Here is a 14233-nt window from a genome sequence, read left to right on the forward strand (position 1 = left end):
TAAAATGGATCACTGCAAAAACTCAAAATCTTAACAAGAATATTTGTCTTATTTCTAGTTAAAATGTCTCATTTTAGTAAAAAAATCTCATTACACTTAAAACAAGACTCATGACTGGAAAAAAACAACAATTTTCACCTGTTTCAAGTAGATTTTCACTTGAAATAAGTAGAAAAATCTGCCAGTGGAACAAGATTTTCTTGCTTATAAGAAGTAATAAGAAGATAAATTTTGTTCCACTGGCAGATTTTCCTACTTATTTCAAGTGAAAATTTACTTGAAACTGGTGAAAATTGTCAAATAAGTTATTTTTCTGGTCTTATTTTTCTGGTAATGACTCTAAATGTTGAAATAGCAGTAAAACCACATTCATTGATGAAATGACATATGGGATGGAAAGGGGGGATGGATAGAGGTGTGTATATATATATATATATATATATATATATATATATATATAGACACACATATGTAATGTCATGACGTAAATACATCATAATGTAATAATATATTAATATGTTATGTCATATGAATACATGTTATATGGTAATAATATGTATATATATGTATATATATATATATATATATATATATTATATGGTAATAATATATATATATGTTATAATGTAACTATAAATATTACTAAGAATACTATAGAAATATTGATTAAATATGAAAACCATGTCATGGCTATCTGTTTCTGGTTATTTTCATATAAAAGTACGTTTTTCAATGTTTATAATTATTCACAAGTATGCAGTGTCATAACTACATCTCTGACGTTCATGACAAACCAAACTGTTTGAAAATCTGTTGAGAATTGAGCAAGTTAAGGTTGTTTAAGCAGTACATGCTCCATTGAACACAATGTTATTCTGAGCGAGCTCTCCTGTGGCAAGATGGCCGCCGTGTGACAACGTCGCTCTCCATTGGAAGCAGCGTGGACGAGTCATCTAGCCTTTATATATGTCTATGCACAGTCCTATGTGAACATGGGAAGCCTTAAATTGAACTTTAAGGCCCAGCTCTGAGGCCTAACTCTGAGACCAGCCTTGATTTTCTTACAGCTGACTGCATGGTTTGGAACAAAGGAACCTTCATAATGACTCAAAGCCCGAGCAGGATTTGCATTTACGGCCCTTCAGTGATAAGGAATAGCCCTCTCATTGGCATGGACCCCAAACCACAGGGGGGGGGACGCAGTCGCAGCCTGGGCCCAGTGATAAAAAGCAGGCTCCCCCTCTGTCTTTCTCTTTCCTCTTTTTTACCTCGGACCTGTCCACGTTCCCATGTAGTTCTCTATGAGCAATGAAGAAGGCCACAACTCCTATTTTAGCATGAAGAGCTACTAGCTATGGGCCGGCCTCCTCCATTATCGTGACCGAAGAAGCATCTGTCTGGAGCGCTGCAACGAGTGACCTGCGAACGTTCCGAGACCTAGATGAGCCAAACAAGGGACCCTTGTATGCCTCGATATGAATGCCTTTGGACCGACCCGGAGCTGAAGGAGGCCCAGCTGCTGTGCCCATGCATTCCCCTCATCCACACTGAGATGAGGAGAGCAGGAGAGAGAGAGAGAAACGCTCTTTATCAGGATCACCTGCGGAGCATAACCATCTAGCTGTTCACCATGAAACGCTGACCGGCAAGACCAAACCACCTTTTTCTTCAACTACAAAGATCCACCTAAGAGGCTGTTTTGTGTCTGGACAGAGAAACATAGTTAACACATTTGACTAGCGTAGTTTTGCGCTGTGAGTTGGACCGCTGATCCGTCACAACTGGGTTTATTAGTTTAAGTGTGTTTGTTTATTTTATTGTTTGTCTACTGTTGCATCCACGTTGCTGGATCTTAGTGACATGTTCCTCCACAACAGAAAACAAAGCCCTTCCTCAGTTATGTTGCTTTTCTACCAGCTCGAACCAGTCTGGCCATTCTCCTCCGACCTCTGGCATCAACAAAGCAATTGGGCCCACAGAACTGCTGCTCACTGCATATTTTCTATTTTTTGGACCATTCTCTGCAAACCTTAGAGATGGTTGTTCATGAAAATCCCAGTAGATCAGCATTTCAGACCAGCCCGTCTGGCACCAACAACCATGTCACATTTAAATGACAATGATTAAATGATGAAATTAGATCACCTTTCTTCCCTGATGCTCAGTTTGACCTGCAGCTGTTATGGTGTCACCTCCACTCATCCCCTCTAATGCTGTCCCTCCACAACAACCAGTCTGCCCCTCATCCCCTCTAATGCTGTCCCTCCACAACAACCAGTCTGCCCCACAGCTCATGCACTGCGTGCTCTTCGCCGCAGGTGAAATGAGTTGTGGGTGATAAGGGAAGGAGTTCCAGTCAGGTCTAGCACAGCTGCAACCACTCTCCTAATCAGATCCCTCTGCCTATTTAAACTCCGGTTCTAGTCCTGATTTAGTTTTAGAGAACTGGAATGGTTGTTGTTTGTGTCTCTGCCTGTTCCCATTTCTGTTTGTTTTCTCTCTTGCAGATTCCAAAGGCTTGTGTGCCTGTTGTGTGTTTTCCTGGGTTTCTCTCGTTTCAGACTTGCAGTGGAAGCCCACTGAAAGTTTAAAAGTCACAGTACAACAGGAATTTGATTTACTAACAGCAGGTATCATAATCCTGGACTGATGCAAACCATCATGACTGACTCCACTGTACTTTATTTTCCTGTTTAGTGGACCTTGAACAATGAAACAAACCATTTTCTTTACCATTTTCATTACAAAACACATGTAGCAGGACATCGTGACTCTTTGTCATCAATTTGGGAAAGTTGATGTTTCAACGTGATACAACACAGAGGCGGTAAGGTTTGGGGCCTCGGATGCCTCCCAGCTTGAACTCCAGACTAGGCTGCTCTCCAGCAGGAGCAGAGTAAGAAAACCTCTGAAGGAGGGAGGTGAAAAAGAGGAATAACTCCATCCTGGCCAGCTGCTCCCCGAGACACACACGTTGACCTGTAAATAGAAATGACCATGGAATTTAGTCATGAATACTAATACAGTAACAATGCAATACCACAAACTACTCGCACAATCCACAAGCTACTCCCTTTGATCAGTTGCTCCTGGAGGACACAGACGGGTTGCCAAACCAGCCGAGCAACATAATGTCCCCAGTGTGTCTGTTCCCAGTTGGACGTGCCCAAAAATTCTTCCCAGGAAGCCAAGATGCCTGTACCACCTTAACTGGATCCTCCCAATGTGGAGAACACTCCACCCTGAGTCCCTCGAGAGACTTTGGAGTTACCACCCAACAAAATACCAAGGAACATGGTCTATGCTCTCTCCAAGTCCACAAAGCATATATGGATCGGTTAGGCATACTCCCACGTTCCTTCCTGGAACCTAGCTAGGGGAAAGTGCTGGTCCTGTGTTCCATGGCTGGGATGGACCAGAGATTGTTCCTCCTGAGTCCAAGGTTTGACTACCTACTAGACCCTCTGCTCCAGCACTCTTGCACAGACCCTTGCATTGGCTGAGGAGTGTAATCCCCTATATTTTGAACATTCCACCTGGTCCGCCTTCTTCAAGATGGAAACCATCACACCAGTCTCCCAATCTAGCACAGTTATTTATTCACTGATCCTGATGTCCAAGCAATGTTGCTGAGATGTGTCAACCAAGACCGTCTCACGACATCTAACGTCTTGAGAAACTTAAACAAACCTTAGCCACCCCTGGAGCCCTGATGCCTCAGAGCTTTCTATCTACATCACAGGTGTCAAACTGAATCAACGGAGGGCCGGTGTCCTGCATGTTTTAGATGTGTCACTGCTTTAACACACCTGATTCTAATTAATCATCATCAAAAGCTTATCATCAAAGTCTGGATAGTTCTGATGATGACACAGCTCTTTGTATCACGGTGTGCTAAAAAAGGGACACAACTAAAACATGCAGGACACCGGCCCTCGAGGACTGGAGTCCGACACCCCTGAATCAATGACCTCTTCCCCAGTAATGTATGAATCCACCTCAGAGCCCACGGGATTTACCTCCTCTGTCCAAGACATGTTGTTGAGATTGAAAGGATCTTCAAAATGTTCCTTCCACCGCTGTACACATCAAACAGTACTGATAAAGACACATTTGTCCACTTGAGACACTTAATAGTTTGCTTGACTCTTCTTAAGGGCTGGGACACACCAACCCGATAATGGGCCGTCAGACATCGTCAGGCAGTCGGGTGAGATCAGTGACTCGATTCCGGTTGGTGTGTACCGTGCAGTCGTCCATAGGCGTCCGCACCGGCGTTCATTTTGGCCGATGAGACATGTAGAATTGGCCACTAGCCCTCGGCCTCTATAATCTGATTGGTGGAGCGCTAGCCATTGACTACAGAATCCGAGTTAACCAGAAATGATGATGGTAAACTTACTAGCTAAACAGCAATGGCACAGACGCTACACTACACTCTATCATGGCATCGGTTTGGATTTGGATTCTGTTTGACTGTGTTGTGAACACCAGTATGTTTCATTATTAGCCATCGTATCAGAAGTGAAAACACTGACTGCGTTTACATGCAGTCAATAACCCTTTTAAAACCGGAATATTAGCAATAACCCGGTGTTGCACGGCCATGTAAACACCAATAACCCCTTTGAATAACCGGAATTTGCTCATATTCCAGTTTTTAAAAACCCGAATATGACCCCTGGGTTACTCTTTTCATAACCCGAATATTCGGTCATGTAAACGCCTAACGGGATATCCGATCAAATGGAACATGAATTTGTTTTCTGCGCATGCTCTGTTCGCAAGGAATCTTGGGGCCAAATCCACAAACAATAGATTGCGCCCGCAAATAGCACTGTGAATTGCGCCGCATTTGCGCCCGCAATTTGCCCCGCTTTAAGGTCCTATTCACAAAAGATTTTGCTCTAATGATATGCCGGCGCAAACACGCCCATAAAGTTTTGCAGCTGAGTGCAATTTTCCCTTGTCTGAGTAAGTGAGCGGAGCTTAAGATTAAGATTCCCAGAATATTCTAATTTTTTGAGATAGGATATTTGAGTTTTCTTAAGCTGTAAGCCATGATCAGCAATATTAAAATAATAAAAGGCTTGCAATATTTCAGTTGATTTTTAATGAATCCAGAATGTGTGACATAAGCTAATGAAATGTCAAATGTTAAGAGGCTGTGCGCATTTACGTACAAGGCACAGCACTGGTAACTTCATTAACACCGGATCGGGATCAGATCAGGATCTAATGGTAATTCATGTTCTTTGTTTTGCTACACACACCTACAGGTCAGCTGTTAAACACACACATTCTACATTTATATGTTTATATGGTGGAATTGTTTGTAATAAAGCAGCCCCTTACTGTATGGATGAATCCTGAGCTCCGTCCTGTTATTTTTATTTTTAAATCCGAGATAAGTCTACAACCCCACTTGATCTGACTGTCTACAGTCATGTCTGACTGTAGATTTCACCTTTAATATCATTCAGTATCACACAGGCTTGAATGATATTGAAGAGAGAGAGAAACAGAGACAGACGGGGAGTGAGGAGTGAGTTTGCGCGCAGTTAATACACGCTTCGAAAAGACGGTATTTGCTCCACAATTTTTGGGTGTGGAAAATAGCGCTGGCCTTTGTGAATTAGACGGTTTTTGTAATGAGGCTTATTTGCATAGAAAGGGGGCACTTTTGCGCCGAATGTATGAATTTTACCTTATTTACATGCATGCAAATGGCACAGGCGCACCATGACACTATTTGCTTGGCAGCGCAGTTTGTGGTGCAATTCGCCCTTTGCGGGTGCTTTGTGAATTAGACGCTCTCTTTTTGTCTCATTTGCACCGGTTTAGCGGCCGCAAAAGCCGCGCAATCCTTTTGTGGATTTGGCCCTTGGTCTTTTGAGTCCAGGACGTACTTCTAAACATGAAGAAACGCAAGACCACGCCACACTTTTGGAGTGAGGAGGAGACTAATCATTTTATAAATGAAATGAGGGATATGAACATTTTAGCATTTGTAGATGGTAGAAAGTACCGGGATAGCGAGATTTACAAGAAGGTGAGCGAAAAGTTGCGCGTAGCAGCATTTGTTTTGAATTTGGATACAGGAAGAAGAAGCGGAAATGACAGTAATTGCGTCATGATGTTCTCCTCGCGTCGCTGGTTTGATTGAGATATCCCAAATGATTAATTACCATATATACAGGGATAACCATGTTTGCTCCCGCATGTCAACGGAATATTCTGAATGTTTCAGTAACCGGAATATTAGCAATAACCCGAATTTTGACTGCATGTAAACGCAGTCACTGATTGATGACAGCGAGCTCTGTTCAGAACGCTAGACTAGAGCAATCTATCATATCCGGTTGTTCTTCTTTCCTTTTCTTTCTGGGCGACGTCACAGTGCCACCTGCAGTAATGGGGACGTATTATGCCTTGCACACTCGCAGAACTTACGCTCCAGTTGTCGTATTTTTTTGACCCACTTGGGGAGATGGGAGCCGGCTTTCAGTCGGACTGCTTTTCATCCAACGGTCGGCCGTCGGGTTGGTGTGGCCCGGCCCTTAGAGCCAAATGAAAGTCCCTGCTTCTGGCCTCAATTAACTTTTCCTATCGGAGAGTCCTATCGGCCAATCACATTCCTAACATGCGGAATGTTAATCCAGCGACAACAAAAATTATATCCTTTTGCCATTTTAATAGTCTTTAAAACACACTCTCTGAGTGTTGGATATGATGACTCAATATGCAGGTAACACCATAGAAGGTCTGTATCAATTGACTAACCTGCAGAAAAAGGTAGAAAAGCCTCTCTCTTCCTGAATTTACCATCCTGGTCCAGGAAGTGTTGAGGGTTGAAAGTGTGTGGAGTTTCCCACATTGACTCATCATGTAGGACCGAGTTCAGTGTAGGTAGGACCATGGTGCCCTGAGGAGAAACCCGTCATTAAAAAGACTCAATGATGAGAGAAGGGAATACAACATCTGATCAATGTTGGAATAGATGTTAAGTATTTAATGATTTAGTTTCTCTTTTTGCAAAATAATCCATGGATATTGAAATCTTTAAAAGACTGTATAAAATCTGCATCTTTTTCATTGACAACCCTGTTCAAGGTCACATTTGAGTTCAAGTTTATTTATATAGTACCTTTCACCCACAAGTGCATCTCAAAGTGCTTTACATAATAAGACAAAGCATGAAAATGGCAAAGGTGACAAATTAAAGTAAACACAGGTTAAAAACTAAAACTAAAAAAATAAAATATATACATGCCCAAAAGAAAAGTATGAATTATCAACTCTGGTAAAACTAAAAAGAAAATAATTTAATAATGAAGTAGCTACATAACTTAAAACATGACAAACATTAAAACATATTAGGACGTCTCTCCATCTGGAACCTCCAGTTGTCAGTTGTGTTTTACAGAGGTGCCATACCTAATCTATTCACGACTGAAACACTGGAACAGTAGGGCTTCTGACAATTTGTGATTCCTTTAATGGCTGCTACCAAGAGAATTGGCAAGAGGCATGAGATGTGTCTACGCTCAAACCTCATTAAAGCAGTCAGTCATATTCAGTGATATTCTGGGCCTCCTACCCGGACAAATAAATCTTGATATCAAGCGGCTGAGTATGCAAAATAATGAACTTGGTAAGAAGCATCTGAAATGATTAGGGTAATCTTGGAAGAACATGGATGGATTCTAGTCAATCAAATAATGACGAGGAAGGAGATGATAAGCAGAATAGGTCCTGTCTGATTTTAGAAATGATCCTGTCATAATTAGCATTGTATAATTTATCCAACCCTATGGACCCCTGGTACAGAAGCAGATTGTCCACCTACAGGGAACCTTTACAATCTTCTTCTTCTGGCCCTATTCCAGCAAAATTTGTATCATCTCTAATAATTTCAGCAAAAGGCTCAGTAGATGGTGAGGAGAGTGGGTGAAAGGGTGGAGTCAAAAAGTCATGACAGCTAACAATATAAACTAATTGTAGCCCTATGCTCATGAAATAAAATGATTACTAAATCCAACTTTGTCAAGCCTTTCACATATTGTATACAATATTAATAAGTTTCTGAAATGGTTTTGAATTATAAAGTGATAAATGGGGATTATGTACCTTTGGAATTGTGTATCCACCTAGGACTGTGTCCTTGCTTGTCATGTGAGCCACATTGAGCGGGACGATGTTGCCCATTCTCTGGATCTCGTGGATGACTGCGTTGGTGTAGGGCATGTTTTCTCTGTCAGACATCGAGGGCTGTCTGGAGGAACCAATCACGGCATCTATTTCAGCCTGGACTCTCTCTGCATGCAGTGAATACACAACAAAATGGAACTTTGTGTAGTTTGAAAATGACTGTGAGGGAAACTGAAAGACGAACACACTTTTTCTCCCAGAACAGGTGGAAAAAGTGCTGAATTGGAATATTAACTATGTAGCATGACAACATAGATAGATGTATCAATGCGATACAGGTTTGTTGGTCTTGCACTCGCACCTTGTATGTCAGGGTAGTAGATCATGTACAGCATCCCCCAGTTTAAAGTAGTACTGGTGGTTTCAGTTCCAGCTAGAAACAGGTCGAGAGTGCAAAAACACAAATTGTCGAGATCAAAACCAGCATCTTTGTCCGGATTCTAAAAGAAGAAACAAGACACAAACATGAGACTTTGTTGACACACAGTAATCAATGTTTCCTGAAAGAACAGAATCAAAACAACTTTCACCTTTTCCATCTCAATGAGGAAGGAGTCAATGTAGTCTCTTGGAGATGATGGGTCAATGGTCTCTTTGTGTTCTTTAATCTTGATTTCTACAAAGTCTCTTATTGTTTTGAACAGAGCAAATATTTTCTGATGAGATCCAGGAAGCCACTTCATAAGCCAAGGTACTGTGTTGTACATCTTAATTAGTAGAGACAGAGTTATTTGGTCAACTGACAGTCAACCAATGCAGTTTCTGGTTATGCTTAGATATATCAAATGTCACAGCAGCAAAGACTCACCTGCACCACAAAACCTCCCTGCAAGCGTACAATCTCATTCAAACAGTGGAGAATACTCTGGTACCGCTTGTCAGCATACTCAAATCGATTCCCAAACACCAAACAGCAGATGATGTTGGACACAGCATTATATATTAATGGCTGGGTACTGAAAGGCTGATCTGTAACATAAAAAAGAAAATAATAAAGACTATATATATATATATATATATATATATATATATATATATATATATATATATATAGGCTATATATATATATAATATATATATATATATATATATATATATATATATAAATACAGAGCCGTCTGGGAGATTTGCAAGGCCCTGTGCGAAATGGCTGGGCGGGGGGACCCTTTTGGGTTTTTCGGGTCGGATCGGGTGTCTATACACGCAATTTTAACTCTCCAACTAGCAAAATACTGGATACCTTCCCCTGCCTCATCATCATTTGGCTTGCCTCGACGCGGGGCCCCACGGCTGCTTGAGACCCAGTCGGATCGGTGATTTTTGTATCAAATTTATCAAACGAGCCTTTCAGAGAGGCATTAAACTCTTCCATTTTCTTTAGTTTTTTCTTTTTTCATCCCCTGATGGAAATGTTTCTGAATCTGTCTCGTTCCTTCGACATTGTGTGACAGTTTGTTCCACACTCCACCCGTCTGGATCAGAGCACCTTGTGTCAATGCGCTTGGTCTGACGCAGTTGTATTGAACAACAGACACGCGCAGCTGCGCAGACATCAATCAGCAAGCACATCATTGCACATATATGTATTGATATGCACAGACTAGTACACATTTAGGTCTGTAATGGAACGTGACTGTTGATATTTATAAGGGAAAAAAAATAAATAAAAAATTGAAAAAAAAAAAAAGGCCCATAGCGCGAGGCCCCTTGGGGTCGCACGGTTCGCACACCCCTTGCGGCGGCCCTGTATATATATATATATACACAATGTGTTATCGTTAATTATAAAATGATCCATATACAAAATAATAATAATGATAATTACAAAATTAAAAACAGTGTAATGCAGTTTTTTTTTACCTTGCTGATCTGCAAAAGCTTCAGCTAGGTATCGACACTCCTGTTGGATGAAGATCTCCAGGGTTTTCTTGCCCAGACCAAAGTTTCTGAGTGTATGAAGAGCGAATCTCCTCTGCTGTTTCCATAAATATCCATTTGGTATCACAATACCTTTTGGGAAAACAAAACAGTATTAGAGCCAAAAGTAATTAGAATCAGATGGTTGTAACCTTAAAATCCCAATTTTACACAGTATTAAATGTAAATGAAAACGGAATGCAATTATTTCTGAAACTTAGAAACCTCCAGTTCGTCCTTTCTGCTATTATCCTTGTCTACTGTTTATAAAATCATCAAAAAGAATTTGAAGAGGTCCCTGTGTGAATAGGAGGCTTCATCGTCTTTGGTCCCCAGACAGCACTGTCTTAAAAACAGGGGGCATGGTTTTGTCATTGAAACCACTTCAATTGCTCAGGAACACCTCCAGAAATTAAACAGCACTGAAACTAAATTTTAAGAAATGGCCTAGTGGTCGCATGGATCAAACTTTACAATTATTTCCAGAAACCATGGAGGTTGCATCCTCTAAAGAGGAGAAGACAATCTGTAAAGTCTGTAATGTAATCCAAGAACAGGATCATATTCCTCACTGCCATAACTCCAGAAACTGGTCGCCTCAGTTCTCTGTTGCACTGTGATAAACATCCCATATCTACCCCGAAATCTATATTAACTACATGTTATCCCATTTTTTTTATTGTGAATAAAATATGTCTTTATTAGATATTCAAATCATTGCATTCTACTTTTATTTAAATCTTGTTGTGTCACAACTTTTTCCAAAGTAAGGTTGTACTAAACACCAAACATCCAACAGCGACCATCAAAATACAGCCAGCAACACCTTTATTTTCCATTAGTTCCTTAAACAAGGGAATATCAGGCCGATCTGTGAAGTCTTCCCCTTGTTGCACCAAGGCTTCTTTCACGTGTTTGTAGCCATTAATGATCACAATCCTTCCACCGAAGAGACGAAGGCTGAAAACGTTGCCATATTTCTCTGCAAACTGAACACAAACTGCAAATTTATCATTGCACAACATTCAAAAAGCAGATAATGATTACCAAAGTAAACAGTGAGTGAAGCAAACAGGCAACAATTAATTCAATTCAAATATCCCTACCAGTCCTTTACAAAAAAGTTAAATAATTAACACATAATCCTTAACAGTGAGGTGAAAAGTAGTAAACACTCATAGTTGCATCCACTGGGTTAGGGTTAGGTAATTTAACCATAAACTTTCTGTTTAGAGGAAGATTTTGTCAACTGCCTCCTCTCCACTTGAGTAAAGAAAATGTTTGAAAGGTCTTAGTTATAAATCCCCACAACAATCCATTTTATTATTATTAATTATTATTATTATTATAATTATTATTATTATTATTATTATAATTATAATAATAATAATAATAATAATTATTATTATTATTATTATTATTATTATTATTATTATTATTGTGTTTTCATTTGAGATATTCAGGGTTACATAACACCTCATACCTCCGTGAACTGCAGGTGAAGTCTGGCTGGTTGGATTCGATGAAGATCCCCAATGAAAGGAAGATCCCGGGGGCCAGGAGGAAAGTTTTTCGGCCTCCTGTTCTTCAAAATATCACTCAGTAGCAGAAAGACACTGATAAATATCAAAATGCTGAGGCTGTCAATCCACTCCAATCCGAGAGCATCGTAAAGAGTCACCATTTTCTTTCTTCTCAGTTCCACCTGCGTTTACCACAACATGAGGTCCGTAATGTGCGCTGTTAATTAATAAGCCCTCAGCGAGCCGGACTTTCACAATAAAAGCACCACTGTGTTACACAAGCTTGACATTTCACCTTCATTTTTTGTTTACTAAGCTATCAATTCAACCCGCTGAGCATGAACAGCATGAATGGAGAGGAAATGTGACTTTTTTGTTGTTTAATCCCCTTGTCAGTTTGACTTGAGGACTTTTGACTTGTTTAGAAGTCTTTATAGTATATTGGTAGAATTAATGCTCACATACATATAGTCCCCATTTATATTACAGCCCTTGTTTAGAGTTTCAGCTTTCATATAGATGACTTTAGATTATCTTCTTTTTTTTTTTTTTTTTTTTTCACCTTGTCTGCACACATATTATTGATTGATACCATGACGGTAGAAACCAAAAGTGTATATATGTGCATTATTACTATATTTAATATATATACATATATATACGCACACATATGCGTACACATACATAAATATACACATACAAACCCAGTGTTTTTTTTTTTGTTTTTTTTTTTTTGGGGGGGGGGGGGGGGGTGACGACATCCACTGCCAATCCAGGAAGCAGGAACACACGGAGACACACGTCAAGCACTGGAAATCTGCAACAACAAAAAAAAACACAAACAAAGCACGAAACCGGCACGGAGCCAACCAAAACAATAACAGCAATCGACCTAAATCTTGAGATCTGATCGCAGTCTGAGCTAAGCTATCGCTACCGCTACCTAAACCCAAAAACTAGAGAGCCAGCATGCAGGTGAACAAGCCAGTGTGTATGTCTATGTGTGTGTGTGTGTATGTATATGATCATGCGTGTGTGTGTGTGTGTGTGTGTGTGTGTGTATATGCATGTGACTAAGTGACTATATGTGTGTGTGTGTGTGTGTGTGTGTGTGTGTGTGTGTGTGTGTGTGTGTGTGTGTGTGTGTGTGTGTGTAATAAACCAAACAAAGCTCCACCTGAAGTGTATCTATAGTGGGGGAGGGGGGGGAGCAACCCCGCGGGCGGGGCCCCCACGGCGCGGGAAGAAGCAGCCAGGGATCCCGCGGCGGCGGACCGCGACCCAGGCAATCCCCGGCCACCCGGTCCGGGCCGGACACGCGGCCAGGAGGCCCTCACCCTTAAGGCCAACGACCCCCACCCGGCAGGGGGCCAGCCTGCCCGGAGAGACAGAGCCGCCCCGGCCGCCGACGCGGGCAGGCGCACCCGTCCCCCACGAAAGTGGCCCTCCAAGACCAGAGGGGCGCCCCGCCGCAGAGGCAGCGGGGGGGACCGGAGACGGGCCCGGAGAGAGGGAACCCCCCAACAAGGCGACACCCGTGCAGGCCCGACAACGGAGGGCCCCAGACCCAGGCATCCCATTCATTCATCCATCCACCTATCCGATACCTATACTAATAATAATATAATATACTATACATAATAATAATACTAATAATAATAATAATAATAATACTAATAATAATAATAACCATCTTTGTATAATATAATATTCATAAATTATTAAGTTTTGATGTCCTGCCAATGGAGGCTCAGATCCTCCATGGCAGGACCCTTCCATACCGCATTCTCACCGACACAGACATACAATCACGCACCGTTTCCCCCTCCCCGGGGGGGTCCAGCACCGCCAGAAGGCACCCCAGGCTGCACGGCGGGCTGGTAACCCGACCCACCCGTCCCAGGCCGGTGAGGGAACGCGGGTGATGTGGGACCCCCTCCCGCCCCTGGTGTTGAGTGCGTGTGATTAATGCCATAAAAACAGGGAGGGGGGAGGGCCAAGTATCGATTGACACCGACCCCCCCCCCCTCCCGAACTACGTGTCCTTGTCAAATGTATTTATTAAGTGTTGAATGTGCAGTGTCTATTTTGCTGTTAAAACCGTGAGGCGGGGAGTGCCGGGCCACGCGGGACGGTGCCCCCCACGACCCGGACCCCCCGCCCTTCGCCTATGTACGTATGAATCGTGTAGGGGGGGGAAAGAGGGGGAGCGGAGGCCGAAGCCAGGAAGCAGGACCAGCAAAGCCGGCCCTGATAAGACACCCGCGTCCCCCCACCGGCCATCCAGTAGACGGGGGGCGGCCCTCCGGGCCGGGCCAGGGCCCCACCGTACCTCCACGGGCGCCCCAGGCGCCGCCGGAGCCCCCAGACAGAGGGGGAAACGGTCCAACATCCTCCCATTCATACTGACAACATAAGACATAGATACCTGGGAATGGTGCCACCCCGCCGTCGCGCCCGCCCGTGCACCCCCCGGTCAGGGGAGGCCCGCTCCCCGGACCCGGCCCCACCCCCCCCCGAGGCCACCCCGGCGGACACCCCAAGGGTCACGGAGTCCCCACATCCGCAGGGGCACTTGGCCC

The 14233-nt window shown here is 42.6% G+C and overlaps 1 protein-coding gene across 1 annotated transcript; it reads right to left on the reverse strand.

Moving 5' to 3' along the window:
• Positions 1–2665: 2665 nt before the first annotated feature.
• On the reverse strand, positions 2666–11882 carry LOC133458179 (cytochrome P450 2J4-like). The gene is made up of 9 exons (XM_061737805.1): positions 11612–11882; positions 10955–11117; positions 10072–10221; positions 9020–9180; positions 8742–8918; positions 8513–8651; positions 8131–8318; positions 6784–6925; positions 2666–2979 (listed from the first exon to the last, which is right to left on the reverse strand). The coding sequence occupies exons 1-9, from the start codon at positions 11810–11812 to the stop codon at positions 2804–2806; spliced, it is 1497 nt and encodes a 498-aa protein (XP_061593789.1). The 5' UTR covers positions 11813–11882; the 3' UTR covers positions 2666–2803.
• Between the last annotated feature and the right edge of the window lie 2351 nt (positions 11883–14233).

The sequence above is a fragment of the Cololabis saira genome, chromosome 13 (genome assembly GCF_033807715.1).
Source record: "Cololabis saira isolate AMF1-May2022 chromosome 13, fColSai1.1, whole genome shotgun sequence".
Taxonomy (NCBI): Eukaryota; Metazoa; Chordata; class Actinopteri; order Beloniformes; family Belonidae; genus Cololabis; species Cololabis saira.

Bases quoted from the DNA above. Each gene is read 5' to 3' on its own strand.
- LOC133458179 (XM_061737805.1), bottom strand. From the start codon at position 11,812: ATGGTGACTCTTTACGATGCTCTCGGATTGGAGTGGATTGACAGCCTC. The intron at 8,652-8,741 runs GTGAAAGTTGTT...TTCTTCTTTTAG, and splicing joins TCCTCATTGAGATGGAAAAG to AATCCGGACAAAGATGCTGG. The intron at 8,319-8,512 runs GTGCGAGTGCAA...CACTGCATGCAG, and splicing joins CTACTACCCTGACATACAAG to AGAGAGTCCAGGCTGAAATA.